The sequence below is a fragment of the Anomalospiza imberbis genome, chromosome 8, assembly GCF_031753505.1.
Source record: "Anomalospiza imberbis isolate Cuckoo-Finch-1a 21T00152 chromosome 8, ASM3175350v1, whole genome shotgun sequence".
Taxonomy (NCBI): Eukaryota; Metazoa; Chordata; class Aves; order Passeriformes; family Viduidae; genus Anomalospiza; species Anomalospiza imberbis.
In genome coordinates, this window is record NC_089688.1 from 1,101,205 (window position 1) to 1,119,835 (window position 18,631).

The 18,631-nt window shown below is 44.2% G+C and overlaps 1 protein-coding gene across 1 annotated transcript in view; it reads right to left on the reverse strand.

The window, feature by feature from the left end:
• Window positions 1-18,631, reverse strand: part of CTNNA3 (catenin alpha 3) — a 427,360-nt gene that overhangs the window by 340,042 nt on the left and 68,687 nt on the right. Inside the window, exons 6-7 of the mRNA XM_068196847.1 lie at window positions 9,340-9,603; window positions 5,119-5,322 (exon numbers count right to left, since the gene is read on the reverse strand). Of these exons, the coding sequence (XP_068052948.1) occupies window positions 5,119-5,322; window positions 9,340-9,603 (468 nt within the window). The remainder of the gene's footprint in view (window positions 1-5,118; window positions 5,323-9,339; window positions 9,604-18,631) is intronic.

The following is an 18,631-nucleotide window of genomic DNA, read 5'->3' on the forward strand; positions in this document are numbered from 1 at the left end:
GGAATTCCTATGGAGTTTACGGTTCTTCCCACGGTTTCTTTCATCTCTCAGTATCCAATTTTATTTATCAGCAGACCTACAGTTTGTCTGTGAAGACAAGTCTCTCTCATTCCATTCATCAATCAGTGGAACCCTTCTCACTGTTTCTTTTATCTCGCACTGCTAGTTTTATCTACCAGCAGACCTAGAGTTTGTTTGTAAAGACAAGTCCCTCATTCAAGTTCAAGCACTGAGGTCTAGCTCCAAAAGAACAGACAATGCAGAACCTACACAGAATTTCGCACCCAAGTCCTTGGCAGTGGCCCTGTCCAAGCTCAACATTAACCGGGCAGGGCACGTCCACCATCAGCACCAGAGCCAAAGAGAGCCTGGATGCCACCAAAGCAGCTGCCAGAGGAGGATCTGTGCAGGTGGCTCTTACTGGGTGAGGTCTCTGAGGCAATGCAGCTCCCACCGGCAACACTCAGACAGGAAGAAGCCTCAAGGCAAGTGATCAAGCCAACGTGCCAGCAAGAAACAGGAGATCCCCAGGAAAACAAACCCTTCGGAGCAGCTGACCAGCACAGCTTGTGAGAGGGAGTGCAGGGGGCTGAAACGGCAGCAGGGAGGCCGAGCTTGGCAGCCACACAGCAGGAGCACAAAGGCAGAGCAAAGCACGCCCTGCGTGGATCGTGGGCAAGGAAAAGTTTCCACTCTCACGTACAAGCTGAGGCACAGAGGCTCTGGAGCTCCCTCAGCACAGGCACAAGGCGGGAGGGCACACACACAAACATCCGAGAGGTATTCCACAGACAGAGCACCTGCCTGTGGAGTACAACAGTGTTCCCAAGGAGAGGAAAATTAAATTGTGCTTAAATTGTGCTATGATAGCAAATGGCTGTTATCATCTTTACAGCTCATTCAATTCCCAGGCCTGGCTTACTGAAACTACTAATAGAAGAGCCTAAAAGACACTGATAAATCAGGACTGTTTTCTGGATCTATCATCTCTTCTTCAGTGAGTCAGAGCTGTGAAATAAAGTACCTGACATCCGATAATCCTCTCATTGAAAAACTTATTTAACAGTCTCAGTAATAGTCATGCTCTCAGTGAGTGTCTCCATTCATATAAGAAGAGCTCTAAAAGAAACTAAAAACTTGTCATTCCCTCCTGTAACCTCATACCTTTAAATATTTTGTATTTTTCTTCTGCTTCCTTTTCTTTGCCACCTTGTGCATTCACTGTGTTCTGCAGCAAATTATGTGACACTTTCCCTTACTGTCATATTTCAATAACTGCTTTCTTTCTCCAGTCTGTGGGGTGGGTTACGTATTATTCTTTTCCACTAATTGTACATTATATACCCCTAAAACCATGATTATTTCTGCCACAATTTTGTTTGAAGAGCCGAAGAATTTAAGACCATTTGACTTAAGATCTTGTAGTTTCACACCAGAGATTCATCGAAAGCATTCTTTGGACAAACCCACAGAAATCTGCTGGACTAATATGGGATGCTGGTCACCACATCTGCATCCTGCCACGTGCTCTGGACAGCATCAGAGAGGCCTTTATGTCGGAAAAGCCCTTCAAGATGATTAAGTCCAACGATTAAAGGTGGATGCTTTCCTGTATAAAACTTTCAGCCACTTAAGAGCAAACCCTGACACACCCTAGAACAGATATTGCAAGAGAAATCTGCCACAACAATGTACCAAAGATTTACATTCCAAGCGAACCAAAGCTGAAGAAATCTCACTATCTAACCCACGTGTAAAGCACTTCCAGAGAGATTCAAAAATTAAGGCTGTATTCAATAGCATTCTGAGTAAAACTTTCACAGCACTGGTGTAAGGCCTGAAACACAACTTGACTTTAATAAAGCATTGGCCAACTTCTAATAAACTAAGAGAAATATCAAAAAGTACAATATCTGTGAGATGAAAAAACAATCTGATATGCAGAACTATTTTAGTCCCTACAGTACATTATCCTAAGGACAATAAAATAAGACAAAGTAAACAGTCTCATTAGAACAGCTTTAGATTGTGTTAACTGCTATGACTTACAGAACAGAAAGGAATTTCAGCCTCCCAAAAAGGGAACAAATATCTGTATCACACAATTGTTCCCTCAGTATGCTCGATGAATCATCCTGAGGTATCTTTAGAAAAGAACATTATGCCTACAGATAATGTTTACAGATGAAAAGCATGAGATTATCATTGTGTACCCATATTACCAGTATTGAGTCTCCACTGTTTCAACATTTACCTGCCAGATGTAACAAGTGTCAAATCTATTCTTCAAATCTAAAAGAAAAATCACTTTTAAAACGCAAACTACGTTCCTTTTCTAATTCACAGTTACGAACATGTCAGACAACCAGATTTCTGGATTTACCCAACACTCCTGTCTTCCCAATATAGCAATTTAGTCATTCTAACACTTGTAAACTGGTGCTCTTCTCCTCTTCTGGTGTCAACACCCTACTTGAAAACAACACTAACAGATTGCTTAACTTTTAAGAAATTATTATTTAAATTGTTTCATTCTACAGGAGCAGAGATTACATTTTCAAACTCTAGTCTAGGAAGTGGTATTACAAAGAAATTCTTGTTTCTGGCATGTGAAAGATTGTCTGTTCTGAATCAGTGACAGTTCACAACAAGCATAAAATAACCTAAATGTACATTTTATCTGTGGTATGGCATTTTCCACAGACTTTATATGCACGACATAATACAATTCATACTCATTCTGGGGACGTGGATTTAGTGTTTAGATTTCTAGAGAAAAGCATCCCCTTCAACCTTCTAAAGAGCACGTTGCAAAATGCAGGTTAAAATGCACTTTAATGCTTGGTTAAACACTAAGCTCCCAGAGCAGGAGGCGCTGAGGCAGCCCCGAGCAGTTACTCATTGGCCCTGTGTTTGTTACTCATTGGCCCTGTGTTTGTTACTTAGTGGCCCCATGTGCATTACTCTGTTGCCCTGTGTTTGTTACTCTGTTGCCCCATGTGCCTTACTCAGGTGTCCCACATTTGTTACTCAGTTGTCCAACATTTGTTACTCAGGTGTCCCACATTTGTTACTCAGTTGTCCCACATTTGTTACTCAGGTGTCCCACATTTGTTACTCAGTTGTCCCACATTTGTTACTCAGTTGTCCCACATTACTTACCTGCCCTGTGTTTGTTACACAGTTGCCCAGTGTAGGCTACTCAGCCGCTCTGCGTTACTCGGCCGCCCTGTGTTCATTACTCATTTGCCCCATGTTTGTTACTCTGCTGCCCTGTGTTCACTACTCCGTTTCCCTGTGTTTGTTACTCAGTGCCCCACGTTTCTTACTCAGTGACCCGTGTTTGTTACTCAGTTGCCTCACGTTCACTAGTCCATTTCCCTGTGTTTGTTACTCGGTGCCCCGTGCTGGTTACTCAGTTGCCCCATGTTCGCTGCTCCGTTTCCCTGTGTTTGTAACTCATTGCCCCTGTTGGTTACTCAGTTGCCTCACGTTCACTACTCTGTTTCCCTGTGTTTGTAACTCATTGCCCCTGTTGGTTACTCAGCTGTCCCATGTTCACTACACCGTTTCCCTGTGTTTGTTACTCGGTGCCCCGCGCTGGTTACTCAGTTGCCCCATGTTCGCTGCTCCATTTCCCTGTGTTTGTAACTCATTGCCCCTGTTGGTTACTCAGCTGTCCCACGTTCACTACTCCATTTCCCTTTGTAACTCGGTGCCCCACGCTGGTTACTCAGTTGCCCCATGTTCGCTGCTCCGGTTCCCTGTGTTTGTAACTCATTGCCCCTGTTGGTTACTCAGCTGTCCCACGTTCACTGCTCCATTTCCCTTTGTAACTCGGTGCCCCACGCTGGTTACTCAGTTGCCCCATGTTCGCTGCTCCGTTTCCCTGTGTTTGTAACTCATTGCCCCTGTTGGTTACTCAGCTGTCCCACGTTCACTACTCCGTTTCCCTGTGTTTGTAACTCATTGCCCCTGTTGGTTACTCAGCTGTCCCACATTCACTGCTCCATTTCCCTGTGTTTGTTACTCGGTGCCATGTGTTGGTTACTCAGTTGCCCCATGTTCGCTGCTCCGTTTCCCTGTGTTTGTAACTCATTGCCCCTGTTGGTTACTCAGCTGTCCCATGTTCACTACTCTGTTTCCCTGTGTTTGTAACTCATTGCCCCTGTTGGTTACTCAGCTGTCCCACGTTCACTGCTCCGTTTTCCTGTGTTTGTAACTCATTGCCCCTGTTGGTTACTCAGCTGTCCCACGTTCACTACTCCATTTCCCTTTGTAACTCGGTGCCCCGCGCTGGTTACTCAGTTGCCCCATGTTCACTACTCTGTTTCCCTGTGTTTGTAACTCATTGCCCCTGTTGGTTACTCAGCTGTCCCACGTTCACTGCTCCATTTCCCTGTGTTTGTAACTCATTGCCCCTGTTGGTTACTCAGCTGTCCCACGTTCACTACTCCATTTCCCTTTGTAACTCGGTGCCCCGCGCTGGTTACTCAGTTGCCCCATGTTCACTACTCTGTTTCCCTGTGTTTGTAACTCATTGCCCCTGTTGGTTACTCAGCTGTCCCACGTTCACTGCTCCGTTTCCCTGTGTTTGTAACTCATTGCCCCTGTTGGTTACTCAGTTGCCCCATGTTCGCTGCTCCGTTTCCCTGTGTTTGTAACTCATTGCCCCTGTTGGTTACTCAGTTGCCCCACATTCACTGCTCCGTTTCCCTGTGTTTGTAACTCATTGCCCCTGTTGGTTACTCAGCTGTCCCACGTTCACTACTCTGTTTCCCTGTGTTTGTAACTCATTGCCCCTGTTGGTTACTCAGCTGTCCCATGTTCACTACTCTGTTTCCCTGTGGTTGTAACTCATTGCCCCTGTTGGTTACTCAGTTGCCCCACGTTCACTACTCTGTTTCCCCGTGTTTGTAACTCATTGCCCCTGTTGGTTACTCAGCTGTCCCACGTTCACTGCTCCGTTTCCCTGTGTTTGTAACTCATTGCCCCTGTTGGTTACTCAGCTGTCCCACGTTCACTACTCCGTTTCCCTGTGTTTGTTACTCGGTGCCCCGCGCTGGTTACTCAGTTGCCCCATGTTCGCTGCTCCGTTTCCCCGCGCTGGTTACTCACGGAGCGCAGGTACTCGGCCAGCAGCTCCTGCAGGGCCTGGCGGATGGCGCTGCACTCAGCAATGATGCGCTCGCGGTGGGAGTCCCGCGTGCACGAGGAGTCGGCCAGCAGTGCCGCCCCGCTGATGATCGCCTCCAGCCGCTGCTCCAGAGACGGCCTCACCTTCTCTTCTTTCACTGCCAGAGGATCCAGGACTATCAAATTCTGGAAAAAACGAGGAGCACAGGTAAGAAAAGTCAGTTCAATGAAGCTGCTGCTTTATTTTTTACTTGCTCAAACTGAAGCCCTTTCCACTGGAAGCATCCAAAACACTTTTGACCATGGCAGATTCCCTTTCCCCTCGTGGGGCTACACACAGAGGTCATCTGCAGACAAACCCAGGTTTTCTCTGGCATTCAGAGCCTCAGACCAGAGCTTAAGCTTTGTTTCAAAGAGGGGTTCAATGCCTGTAAGCTTTAGTCTTTTAGAGATCGGGAGAACCTCTGGATTTAACTCAGAGCCAGCAGTGCTATCTCACAGCTGAGAAGGTTGAGTTAGATATAAGCAGTCTAATTCTGCTGATTTTTAGTCTAATCAATCCCACACTGTGGCAGAAAGTCACTGCTGCCACTTTTAATGGGCTGAATATGGGCAAAGATAAAAACTGCAGCTTTTGCTTAACGATTATTTCTCCAAAGCACATAGATATAAATGTGCTTTTGCTTTTCAATAGGTAGGGTAAACAAAAGTAGACAAATCTTTTGGCTTGATAAAATAAATGACGTTTGTGTGGCAAGCAAATATTCTAAAGGCAAAGAAAAGGAGACTATGAGATTTTCATGAAACGTGATAGTAAGTATATTTGAGCTTCAGCATTTGAAGAAATTCAAACCAGTAATTTTTAACATAACTGAACATCTGAAACTGTGTCATTATGGTCCTCATCTCCAAACCTAGACTCCACATACACCTGTTCACCTCTTACATCACATCCATAGGTGGTTCCAAGCTTTCAGGAGAAATATTAAAGAAAACTATGCCAGATACCCTGATACAGAATTTAGGTAAATCAGAACTTATCTGTGCTTATCCAGTATGTGCCAGACTAATTGCAAACTGGAGGATTTAAATTCTTTTTTTCAGTTTAGATTTAACATGACAATCTCAGGGACTATGTAGCTTAAGCTTGAAATTAAAGTGTTATATTGGAACACCATAAGATAAAGGCTTAAACAGTGAGACTCAAGGAGACTTAAGTCACAGGTCTGTGTTTGAGATTTGAAACTCTGCCTCCCTCATTCCCATTAGAGCCCTTAACACCAAGGTGTTCTGGGGTCCCTCACATCTGCTCAAGCTGTGCCACATGGCCACTCTTCACTGCAGCATCAGCTTCCCTTCAAGCTCCTGTACCTCGAGCAGCCCCTCAATGCCAAGCTGTACATACGGTGTCCATCGTAATGCAAAACACACCTGTCAGGTAGAATACTGAAGTGCTGCTGCAGAAGAAACAGCTTCATTGACTGGGGAAGACTAAGACACACCTGGTGGCCACAGCCATAATTAGCTGGAAAAATGACTGCCTTCAAATCTCAGCTGACCCAAAAGAGAAATGCCCTCCTTTGGGAGACAGTTTGGAGAAAGTTTACACCCAGACGGACAAATAGCACTGGCCAAAAAGCTACTATGGTTCATCTCTGAATAAAAAAAATCTAGGCAATAACAGCCAGGAAAAGATGAGTTCAGACTCTGCCCTACAGATAAAGTTCTTCTAATAATTTCATTACTAATTCAAAATCAGTACATCTACGCAGGAAAGACTCAATGAGAAGACACCAGACACACAAGAAGCAGTCTCTGGTGGGTTTGATTTAACAGGCTAAACAGTGGTCAGCTACTCTGAAGCAGCTCAAAGACTCAAGCATAAGGGAGCATTTAAGAGGAGTGATTAGATCCCTGTTTTCTCCCTCACTGGTCTGATCCAAGAAAAAAAGAGGGCCCATGGGTATGCAGAAGCTTGGTTGTATTTGGTGAAGTTCTGGAGTGACTTACAGCCTTCTGGCATCTCACATGCCAATGTGACATGACAGCTCAGCTGGATGGCCACGGTCACTCAAGGACCACAGAGCAGCTGAACATGTCAACAGAGACTCACGTATGCAGGACCTGGATCACTTTGTGAGAAATCTCTTTGCATTCACAAGATGAAAGACTAGGGAAAGGCATTAGATAACCTGTACCCAACATGCGCTTTTCACAGAGCTTAATATGCAATTAAATTTTAAAGTTACAATTCTGTGTTTATTTACAAATGACACAGTAGTTATAGGGAGCCTTTAAGAGAAATTGTTGACAATCTACTGATTTAAGAGTTAGCTGCTCTAATTTTACTGGTGGTTTCCTCACCTATAAATCTTTAATAACTTTCACAGTGCCAGCACGGGCAAAGGAAGAATGATATTGCAAAACATCTAGATACCAGATTGTTGGGTAAGCTCTGAGATACATTTCCACACGGTAAACATTTAATGAGATTTGTTCCCACCAGACTATTTACTGCATCAATCTATTTCATGACACTGTATTTGCAACAAGAAGATAGAGCAAAGGTTGGCAAAGGTCCTTAGCCAATAGAACTTTCTGTAAAGCGAGGAAAGTGCAACCATCTAACTCATATCATCATTTCAGAAGTTAAATGCTCTATAAATTGTGCTTTATCTAACTCACACAGCTTCGATTCCCATTTGTGCTACCTAGGTAAAAATATATTTACAACTTGATAAACAAATGGCTTTTTACAACTGTCAGACTTCTATGTTCTTACATTTCCAAGTAAAAACAAATTCAATTTAAAATACTTTTCCCATTTTGTGATTATAAAAATTTCAAATTTTAGAACAACAATAAATGTTACTGCATTTTTAAATAGTACTGCTTACATAGAGTCAAGATTAATTTGTCTGCAGTAATAAAATGCACTCCTTTTGACGTTTGTTTTTTTTTTTAATTTTTAAGCTATCCAGGTAAATAGTGGGTCTCATGTAAGGAATCTCATTTGTCATTTACAGTTACACTGTAACAAGTAATGTATTAGTCTTACATGTTTCTTTTTACTTCTATTTATTAGGAAAATAGATTAGGAACTGTAATTTTAAAACCTGTTGTGAGATGGCACGTAACGTGCAATAGTAGCCTGTTCCTCCATGGGGAAAAACCTGTCTGATTTGACTTTGAGCATGCCAGAGAGGCCTTTTCTGATCAATAAACTGCCACTACAAACTTTGTGTCATATTTCAATGTATTTCTTTAATCTTCCATTGAAAATTTTAGATAAAAATCTACTACCATCAGTCCTAACATCAGTTATCAGTTATCCTGAAAATGTATCACAGTCTTAGCACTGGGATGCTGAGATCAGCTAAGTCCCCAAGAATTCACAATCAAAACCACCCATATTTCCAAATGTGTTTAGAAACACTCCTTCCTTTTGTTGATCTGGGCCTGTATCAGTTACACCCCATGAAGATCATGGTTTCTAGTCTCACCTACAGGAGATCTTTTACCATTTGGGGCAGGACAATGGAAAATTACTGGTGAGAGCCAGAGCAGCCATGAGAAAAAGGAAAAACTCCATAGAAAAGCTTCAGATGAGGTCAGGAATAGGGAAAGTGCTGCCTTCCCCCAAGTATTTGCTTCAATAATGGAAGCAGAAATGCAGAGGTGGTGAAAGCATATTAGCTATGCCACTTTATTTAATGATAAGCAGCAAATATAATGAGGTTTCTGAATTGCTCGATTATACAAATTACAGAATGATCCCACTGACACACTGTGGAGACGAGGACTTCAGCCTGCATGGTAGCAGCTCAAATGCAGCCAAGGCAGCAGTGGGACTGTCAGCTGAGAACCACTTCTGGGCACACTGAACTCCTGGGCTCTGACACTTCCTGCAGGATGTGTCTGTCTCCAGCAGCAGTGACACAACTGGAGCTAACTCTGCCCTCTGCTCGAAGGGAGCCAAATACTCAACACACATGAAGCCTTCCTTCCAAACTCCTCTGGAGAAAATGAAATCGTTTCAATGAACCATCTCAATGAAATCATTTCAAGCAATACTATTTAGACTAGGACTAATCAGAGCAACAATCTTTAATGCCTTTAGGCTCATCATTTATGATACCAGTAGTTATTAAAAAGTTAAAAAACTTTTTTCCAAAAATATTGTCATCTCACATGTTTACATACCTCAAGCTCATCAAGTGCACTTCCAAGAGTAGCTGTGCGAGATGCAGGTTGCTCCACTTTATTTCCAACTCCTTGGGAAGCATTAGAAATTACATTGAGAGCATTCTGTATTTCATTGCAAATTGAATCCTTGCTGGCTGTAAGGGATGCAACATCTGAATGTTCCAAACAAGCTGAACATATTGAATGCAGGAAAGCAGAATTTTCCTTCAGGGATACACGTGCTGCAGCAATTTCATCTCGCTGATTGTTAGATTTCAAATCCTGCCAGCAAAAGAACACGCTGTTTATTTCCAAAAGCACTCCAAAACTGACACATTTAAACATTTTTTCATTTCTGTCTCTACTCTGCTTAAGGAAACATCAAGTTAAATTCATCAAAGTTTCTGAAAACAGTCTGTACCGATAGTTACAATTGAATCATCATTACCTCATGAGACATGAACGAAGTATGTGTAAAACAATCACCATTTTTAGTGTGTCTTACAACCATGAACTGTCTGTGTTTTGTTCATTTTAAGCAGTTTTCCTCTGAGAAAACTGCCCTGGAAATTGGCTGTCTTTCCTCCTAGCCACGTCTTTCTTCTGTGGCAACAGAGAAGGACAGAGGTGCACACAGAGTTAAGGCATTCTGTAATTGTTGCATCTGAACAAATTTCCTATAATTGTTTTCCTGCCCCAGCAGCCTCTGTCTTGAACACACTGCAGAAAGGAACAGCAGGTCAGGGATACCAGTCCTGCACTCCCAAGAAAGGGGAAGCATGGAAGGCGTGGAAATAAAAAACCTGCTTGAGAGAAGCCACCTAGAGGTGCTTGAAGGGTCTGCTTCCCCTCTGTCTCTACTGTCTACACACTTAAAGCACTCGGGGATCTTATCACACCCATCTTGCTCCTCCCTTCTCCACCCAGACCTCCTTGAAACCCTAAAGCCTCGCATCAACAGAAACAAGGGACACCCAGCTTGCCAGAACTCCCCAGTCCAGTTTAACTGGCTCCAGGAATCAGTCATGGGCACTGTTATTTGGACAGCTGAAAGTTACAGACTTTGGAACAACTGCAGAGTCGACATCAGGCTGGACGGAGCCTCCTGCCTCACCCTGGTTTTCTACAGACATTTTCCCTGCTTCTTCTGCATCATGTCCCTTTGAAAATAAAACTAATAGATACTTGTGAAATGGTTTGGGTGAAGGAGACAGTTAAATTCAGAGGAAAAATAAAATAGGGAAAATAGCACATCCGAGCCTGTGGCACCAGATTCAAATGATGAGAAGAGGCACAATGAAGAATGAACAAGTAAATGCATACAAAACTTCTCACAGCCTGCCCACAGGCAGTCTGAAGTCTAACTATTTTCCTTTGCATTGCATCAGGCTCTATATGCATTATTTACAAAAGCATCACAGTATCCACTTCTCACTGCATGAAGTTTTTAAGCTTATGGCTGAAGAACATTTGATATTAAATGAACCAGTCCTGTATTTTTAAAATCTCATCTACTCCAAGATATGCATTGGACATAGGATTTCATCTTACTTCCTCAGGGTAATTTAGAAATCTCGGGGATATGGTAACAAAAAAAAACAAAAGCAAATAAAATGAAAGAGATGTAGTCTTAAGCAGGAGTAGACAATAGTTTAACCAACTGATCATGTGAATCAGAAAACTGTGCTTTCTTTAGTGTATTAACACATAACGTATTTTTAAATTTTTAATAAGCAAATATATAAATGCATCACCACTGTGCAAGAATGATTTTATTGCCCAGTGTGCTCAAATCTAAATGCTACTGCATCTCCAACCTCAGTAAAGCAGCTGCAATTTGTCCAGTGCACTGGACTTGTTCAGCAAAGCAGTATTTAAGCACTGACTCTGGTTCTAATTAGTGAATCTATCTTTGCTGCAGTTATTACAAGACAGCAGACTGCCCTCTTTTCTCCCATGCTACAAGGAAGCCACAGACCTAGAGACACAATGGGAAGTCAATGCACCACTTCAGCCTAACTGCCTTCTATTATTAACCATTTCTTACTTTGCCACATCATATGCAAACAGTCAAACCCAAAAGCATTTAAAAATTACTTTTTCCCTCTAAACAGTCCTGTCTAACCAAAATTGAGATGTTCATAAGAAAACCAAAACTGGTAAGCCAGTAGCACAAAGCCAGGAACAGCAGTCAGTGACAGTGTCTGGAAACCTTCAGTAAATTAATGTTTTTGTTTCACACAATACTGTAGAGAGATTCAGAGTCATGGCATTGATAAATTCTCCTACAAAGAGCCCCAATTTTGTTCAGTAACATGTTAAATTAAAAAAAAATACTCAGACCTATGAAATTCATCACTACTTTGTCGTTTAGCTGTGAGCTTGGAGAGCCCCCAAAGAAGCTGTAGAACCGTTATTCCTTTCCATATTGAGGAAGCAATTATTCCTTGAGATTTTTATGTGAAAAAGAAGAAACGTGATAATCTTAGTGTGATCTTCTGCATAAACAGACCAAAAAACCCCTAAGATGGAGTGAATTTGCTATCAAAGCTCTGCACATGTGGATTATCAGAATAATGAACTAGCTCTTTGAAGGGGGAAGGCAGTCTCTACAAATATCTGCAGTTCACTCAGCTACTTTACTGCACTTCAGGCTATTTTATTTTTGTTCATGGTTTAGCACTTTCTTCTTATTCCAACTTCTTTTTAGACTAGTGGACATAGTCCACACACTAGTATATGTTTTTCCACACTAAATCAGTTATGTCATGTGAGACCAGCTGAGATTAAAGACAATCCAAGAGGCCCTATAGTAATATTTCCCCGGGCTGCTGTCCCAGTCCTTCCAGGACATACTGCTGTATCTTCCTTGTATCTGGTTGTCCATGACAAGAATGAAAAATGAATGGAAAATCATAGATTTCCAGCTGTGGATTGCTCCAGCTAAACCCAGTGAATGGACAAGAAGACTTTTAAGAATTTGAAAACTACCTTCATCGTTAAGCTTTGACTGCACTACTTCAATAAGGATAAAAAAAGGAGGGAAAAAAACCCAACCTGTTCTTTATCCCAAATAATACATCTAAGGTTTGACAGCTCAGTACAGCAGGAAGGCAGCTCCTGTTCACTGAGCACTCCCACCAGCACAGCTCACGGGGGCTGGGATCACCGTGGGTACAAATCACACTGCTGAATTCTGCACCAGCTGCAGCTTCACTGCGCACTGCAGTACCCAGCCTGCTCTGCAGAGACAGATGTTACTGAACCAAATTCTGTATCCAGGAAAAACACAGGCACTCAAACCTCCACAATTTCCAGCTACTATAGAAATAGGGGACAAAAGCATTCATTTTATATCACAGCTTAAACCTGGGCTTTAGCATTCAGCTTTCAGTCAGAAGTGACAGCCAAATCGTGTGTAGCTGCTGATTCAAAGACCATAATAAAGCTCAAACTCTTCCAAGTGCATTCATGCACTGTTCATCTGGGCAAGGCTCCAGATGATAAATTTTCTAAGTATTGTGTCGTCCTTTTCAGTGGAAGAAAGTATCTCACCAACAAAAGCAAGTGAAAAACACCTGGGGGTGACACTGACGGGAGATCTCCCTCAGCTGTGTCAGTTCTGCCAAGGGAAGGTTTGTTGAACAGCGGTTAGAGCGGACACCCCTCAGGGCTCTGCCCAGCCTCCGCTGGGAGCTGCACCCACACCCAGCCCGGGCCCTGCAGCCCCAGTTCCACACGGCCTGGGACATCAGTCCCTCTCCAAGCCGTGCCACAGGGGTGCCAGGCTCCCGGAACCTTCAGTCCCTCTCCAAGCCGTGCCACAGGGGTGCCAGGCTCCTGGGACCTTCACTCCCTCTCCAAGCCATGCCACAGGGGTGCCAGGCTCCCGGGACCTTCAGTCCCTCTCCAAGCCGTGCCACAGGGGTGCCAGGCTCCTGGGACATCAGTCCCTCTCCAAGCCGTGCCACAGGGGTGCCAGGCTCCTGGGACAAGCCATGCCACAGGGGTGCCAGGCTCCTGGGACCTTCAGTCCCTCTCCAAGCCGTGCCACAGGGGTGCCAGGCTCCTGGGACATCAGTCCCTCTCCAAGCCGTGCCACAGGGGTGCCAGGCTCCTGGGACATCAGTCCCTCTCCAAGCCGTGCCACAGGGGTGCCAGGCTCCTGGGACCTTCAGTCCCTCTCCAAGCCGTGCCACAGGGGTGCCAGGCTCCTGGGACATCAGTCCCTCTCCAAGCCGTGCCACAGGGGTGCCAGGCTCCCGGGACCTTCAGTCCCTCTCCAAGCCGTGCCACAGGGGTGCCAGGCTCCTGGGACCTTCAGTCCCTCTCCAAGCCGTGCCACAGGGGTGCCAGGCTCCCGGGACAAGCCATGCCACAGGGGTGCCAGGCTCCCGGGACCTTCAGTCCCTCTCCAAGCCATGCCACAGAGGTGCCAGGCTCCCGGGACCTTCAGTCCCTCTCCAAGCCGTGCCACAGGGGTGCCAGGCTCCTGGGACCTTCAGTCCCTCTCCAAGCCGTGCCACAGGGGTGCCAGGCTCCTGGGACATCAGTCCCTCTCCAAGCCGTGCCACAGGGGTGCCAGGCTCCTGGGACATCAGTCCCTCTCCAAGCCGTGACACAGGGGTGCCAGGCTCCTGGGACAAGCCGTGCCACAGGGGTGCCAGGCTCCCGGGACCTTCAGTCCCTCTCCAAGCCGTGCCACAGGGGTGCCAGGCTCCTGGGACATCAGTCCCTCTCCAAGCCGTGCCACAGGGGTGCCAGGCTCCTGGGACATCAGTCCCTCTCCAAGCCGTGCCACAGGGGTGCCAGGCTCCTGGGACAAGCCATGCCACAGGGGTGCCAGGCTCCCGGGACCTTCAGTCCCTCTCCAAGCCGTGCCACAGGGGTGCCAGGCTCCTGGGACAAGCCGTGCCACAGAGGTGCCAGGCTCCAGCTCAGCCACAGCTGCCCCTGCCAGTCTGACCTGCTGAGCTCCAGCTGGTGCTGTCACCAGGGCACTTCTGAGACAGCCCGGGGCTCTCACCTGAGCCACGGACTGACCTCACAGCTTGTCCTGGGAGCTGCCTCATCACCCCAAACCTCCCTGAGCACCTGACGGTGGCTGAGCCTGCCTACCCCAGCTGGCACACCCGGCTCCTGCCCATGTCTGGCTGCTGAAGCCCTGCCTCAGGGAGCAGCTGGCCCTGGCTGCATCCCACAGCACCTTTTTCAGATAAGCATTTACCATCAGCAGGGATCACCTGGTATCAGCTCCATCATAAACCTGACCCTGCCTGCTCTACAAAATACTCCATTTGCCAAGTTGCTAACAGCACGACCTGGTGGCTCCTTTCTTCCACATAAGGCTTTTAAATGCCTCTGAATGATGCACACAAAAAAAGAGACACAAATAACAATGGGGAAAACACCTGGCAGGACAAAAGCTTTGTTAGCACAAATGAAACACCACTAGATGATAGAGCTTGTGCTGCATTACATGCATTCACAGCAAGTTAAACACCACTCAGCCTATCCTTACCAAGCATGATCATAGGATGTGCTGGACTGTGAGGAATTCCACGCTAACTTTTTAACACAAAAGTCTTACCTGGTCTCTAAACTCATCTCTTCCGACCTGAGAAATCATCAGCAGTTCTTAGTGTCTCATGGTATCACTATACCACAGCATGTATAGGGCACAGAAAGACCATATACACACACTATATATATGTATATATGTGTGTGTGTATATATATATATGTATGTATATATGTATATGTGTGTGTGTATATATATGTGTATATACATATATATGTATATATGTGTGTGTGTGTGTGTGTGTGTATATATATATACACATATATATATGTGTGTGTATATATATATACATATATACATACAGACTCTGTATGGCCAAAAGTGCAGGCAGTTTGCATCACACGCATGAATACACAAAATATCAAGTGTGACAGTACAAATGCATATCAATGTTACCATAAGCCTAAGCCTTCAGTCATAGCCTCTGTCTCTAAGGCAACTCAGCAGTCTTTATGAAACCATAACTGAGAGCAGGCAGGGAAGGGATTCGCAGGACTGAGGCTCCCAGCAGGACTTGCTCTCTCTATGGATACCTATTTACTACTCATCATACAGGAGTGATACAAAATACCACGGAGCAGCAAAGTTATCTCATCCAAAGCCATGACTGGATAACACCCTGCTCTTGCAATTCACTGATGTTTTCCAGGAATTTGTTGTTCAGACAGGGAAGGATGCAGTTTCTTTCGATGATTTGGTTGCTTCAGATTGCAACTACTGCACAATACTCTGTCTCCCCCGTGCTCTGGCAACTTCCACCCCATTTACTGATGATGGAGCAATCCTTGCTGCCACTTCTCTATCTGCTACTTCAGGATCTGGTCCTGCACTCCAATACCCTGCTGTTATCCTGCAGTCTCCTAGATGAAGTAGCTGATTTGAGAAGGTAGCAAAGCAATTTTTTCCCTCTAAGAATTAATATATTAGCTCACAAAGGTCTTCACCTAGTACAGCTACAGTCACATTTGTCACCAGTGAGCTTGCCTAGAACTAGAGCAGGAAGCATTCATCAAGGAGAGGGCTCAGAAGGTAGGAACCTTCAGAAGGTCTTATCACATCTGGAAGCTTTAACTAAGCTGTTAAAGCTTTCAGGAAATGTTTCTAGCCTGGACTTTTTTCAATGGAAGATGACTCACTGAGAAATGCAGCAGAATGGCCTTCATCCACAACTATTTTTTCCCATGGTTTTATTAAGCTCTCATAACACCATACATGATTATTTTACTTGCTTCTTTTCTGAGGTTTTAAAATTAGAAGGGATTTGGGGACATTTATGGGATTGAAAACTTGTTTCATTCTCTGCCTTAGTGGTATTAGGCTACTGACAAACAGCCTAAGTAAATTATTACTGCTGGCAGATCACTTCATACAGGGTTCCCAAGCAATTTCACTGATACAGTTTAACAGACAACAAACAACTCTTACAAATTTAGCCTGGTCATCTTTTCATGTAAGTGATCATGCCAGAACATATTACATCAGCCACAAAGAGTTCAGGATCTCTTCTCCAGTATCAGCTCAAGTTCTCCCAGGTACAAGTTTCTCTTCATTTCAAGCAGAACAAGCAGTTTTCCTAGATTTATTATCTTATTATGCAAGATGGGAAATTGTGGCAGCACATTTCTCTCTCAGGGTTTTTCATAGAGGTGCACAGAGAGAAAGAAAGAGAAGGCAATTTCTATTTCTGCTCCTTGTTTTTCTCATGTGGAATGTGCTTGGAGAATTGTTTACCTGGGGTGTTTGCTTGATTGGATTCTGGTGGGACTGTTTGAGCCTGATGGCCAATCCAACCCACCTGTGGCTGCACTCTCAGAAAAGGGGCCCATCTCTGGACTATCCAAAGAAGCTCTAAAAAACTCTCGTGTATCGAGCATCTGGGAAATCTCGCAGGAAGCATTCCCTGATGACAAAATACAGAGATCTCCAGGCCTCTGGAAGCAGGGAAAAAGCCAGACTCATGAAAAAAACACGACTGTTTGCAAATTCAAGAAACTCCAATAAATCATCATTGGAGATAGAAACTCCATGATTCTGAGCCAAATCTCTCCAGATAGCGAACATAGGGCCATCCACACAATAAAAACGAGTGCTCGAGCCTGCAGACATCTCTTCCCAAAGTTAAAGTCCACCCCAGGTCAGGGCAGTACTATTATCAGAAAATCAGTACCTTCCAAAGGAAGGCAGAGGCATCCGGTTACAGCAACTGCTCAGGGTGCACCTGGTCCTGGACAGGATCCCAACGGTGACTTGTCTTCCCGATCCCTCGCAGGGACTCCGGATGCCTTTTCAAGAGGGTTCACCATCTCTCTTGTTTTAAATCATGGATGTGGACTGATCAGACTGATCCAGGTCCTGGTTCTTCATCCATATCACAGGGTCACCACTTGTTGTAAAATGCAGGTGAGCCCAATGGGAAGAATGATGATGTCTGACTCAGTTCAGAAGGCTGAATGATTTCTTTATTATAACTATGCTATAATACATTGATATACTATTTAAAGGAGATATTAAAACTACAAACCTACTTTTTCTAACTACCATATCTAACTCACTCACAACTCATGACCCTCTTCGCCAGAGTGCAGCCACAGGTGGGTTGGATTGGCCATCAGGCTCAAACAATCCTCACCAGAATCCAATCAAGCAATCACCCCAGGTAAACAATTCTCCAAGCACATTCCACATAGGAAAAACAAGGAGCAGAAATAGAAATTGCCTTCTCTTTCTTTCTCTCTGTGCAACTCTATGAAAAACCCTGAGAGAGAGAGAAATGTGCTGCCACAGGAAATCATCAGCAATAAACAGGTACAGCACTTATATAAGGCAGTCTGTTCCACCTGCTCTTTCTTCACAGATTATATACTCAATAAATCTTCATGGCCTTTGCCCCAGTTCTTCTGTCAAACTCCTGGTACAGTTTAACTCTTTTTAATATTAATGATAAATACTTCTGAAATATTTAAAATCATGTACTTTTGTTTTTTTCTAATTAAAAAAAACCCCACAACTAAAACAAGCTGAATCAAGTAAATCAGTGACAGCCTCCTACAGCCTAAGATGCACCCAAACCAAACTGCAGGGAGTATGAAGTGTCTCCAACTTGCAGACACGTCCGACTGACGTGTGTAAAGAGCGTCACTCAAGCGAACAGCACTGAAGTGCTAATCCATCAAAACAAGCTTATTAGCATTACCAATTTCAGCAATGTTAACAGCAGGGTTTGTTTTCACTGCTCAGCTGAAACTGCAAAATGAGCTGGTTTCAAGTATTTATCACGGACAATCCCCTTTTTCCCCCTGTATATCAATTTAAGTTTTTTAATTTTGTTTTCTGCATACCTTGCAAGCACTTCCAGAACAGAAACTCAGAGAGAGAAAGCAGCAGCCATTAAGCCCTTGAGCTCTGAACTGAATGTTAATGCATTATATGTGATAGATTTAATACAGAACTGAGAATAAATGACTTCCAGCAGCTGTACTCTAGACCTATAAATTGCTGTGAGTACTACAAAATCCATACAGAGGAAGAACAACTGTATAATTTATAGCATCAGTATCTGTCAAGAAATGCTGCAAATACAGAACTTGATTTCTTCCTTTTAACATTCCTATTAAAATTAGAAATTATCCTTACATAGATTCCATTTAGATAAGAAATTTTATTCATCTTCCCTGGTGGCACATCAGTGCAGAGCACCATTTAATTCTTACCACTGTTAAACTCAATTCAG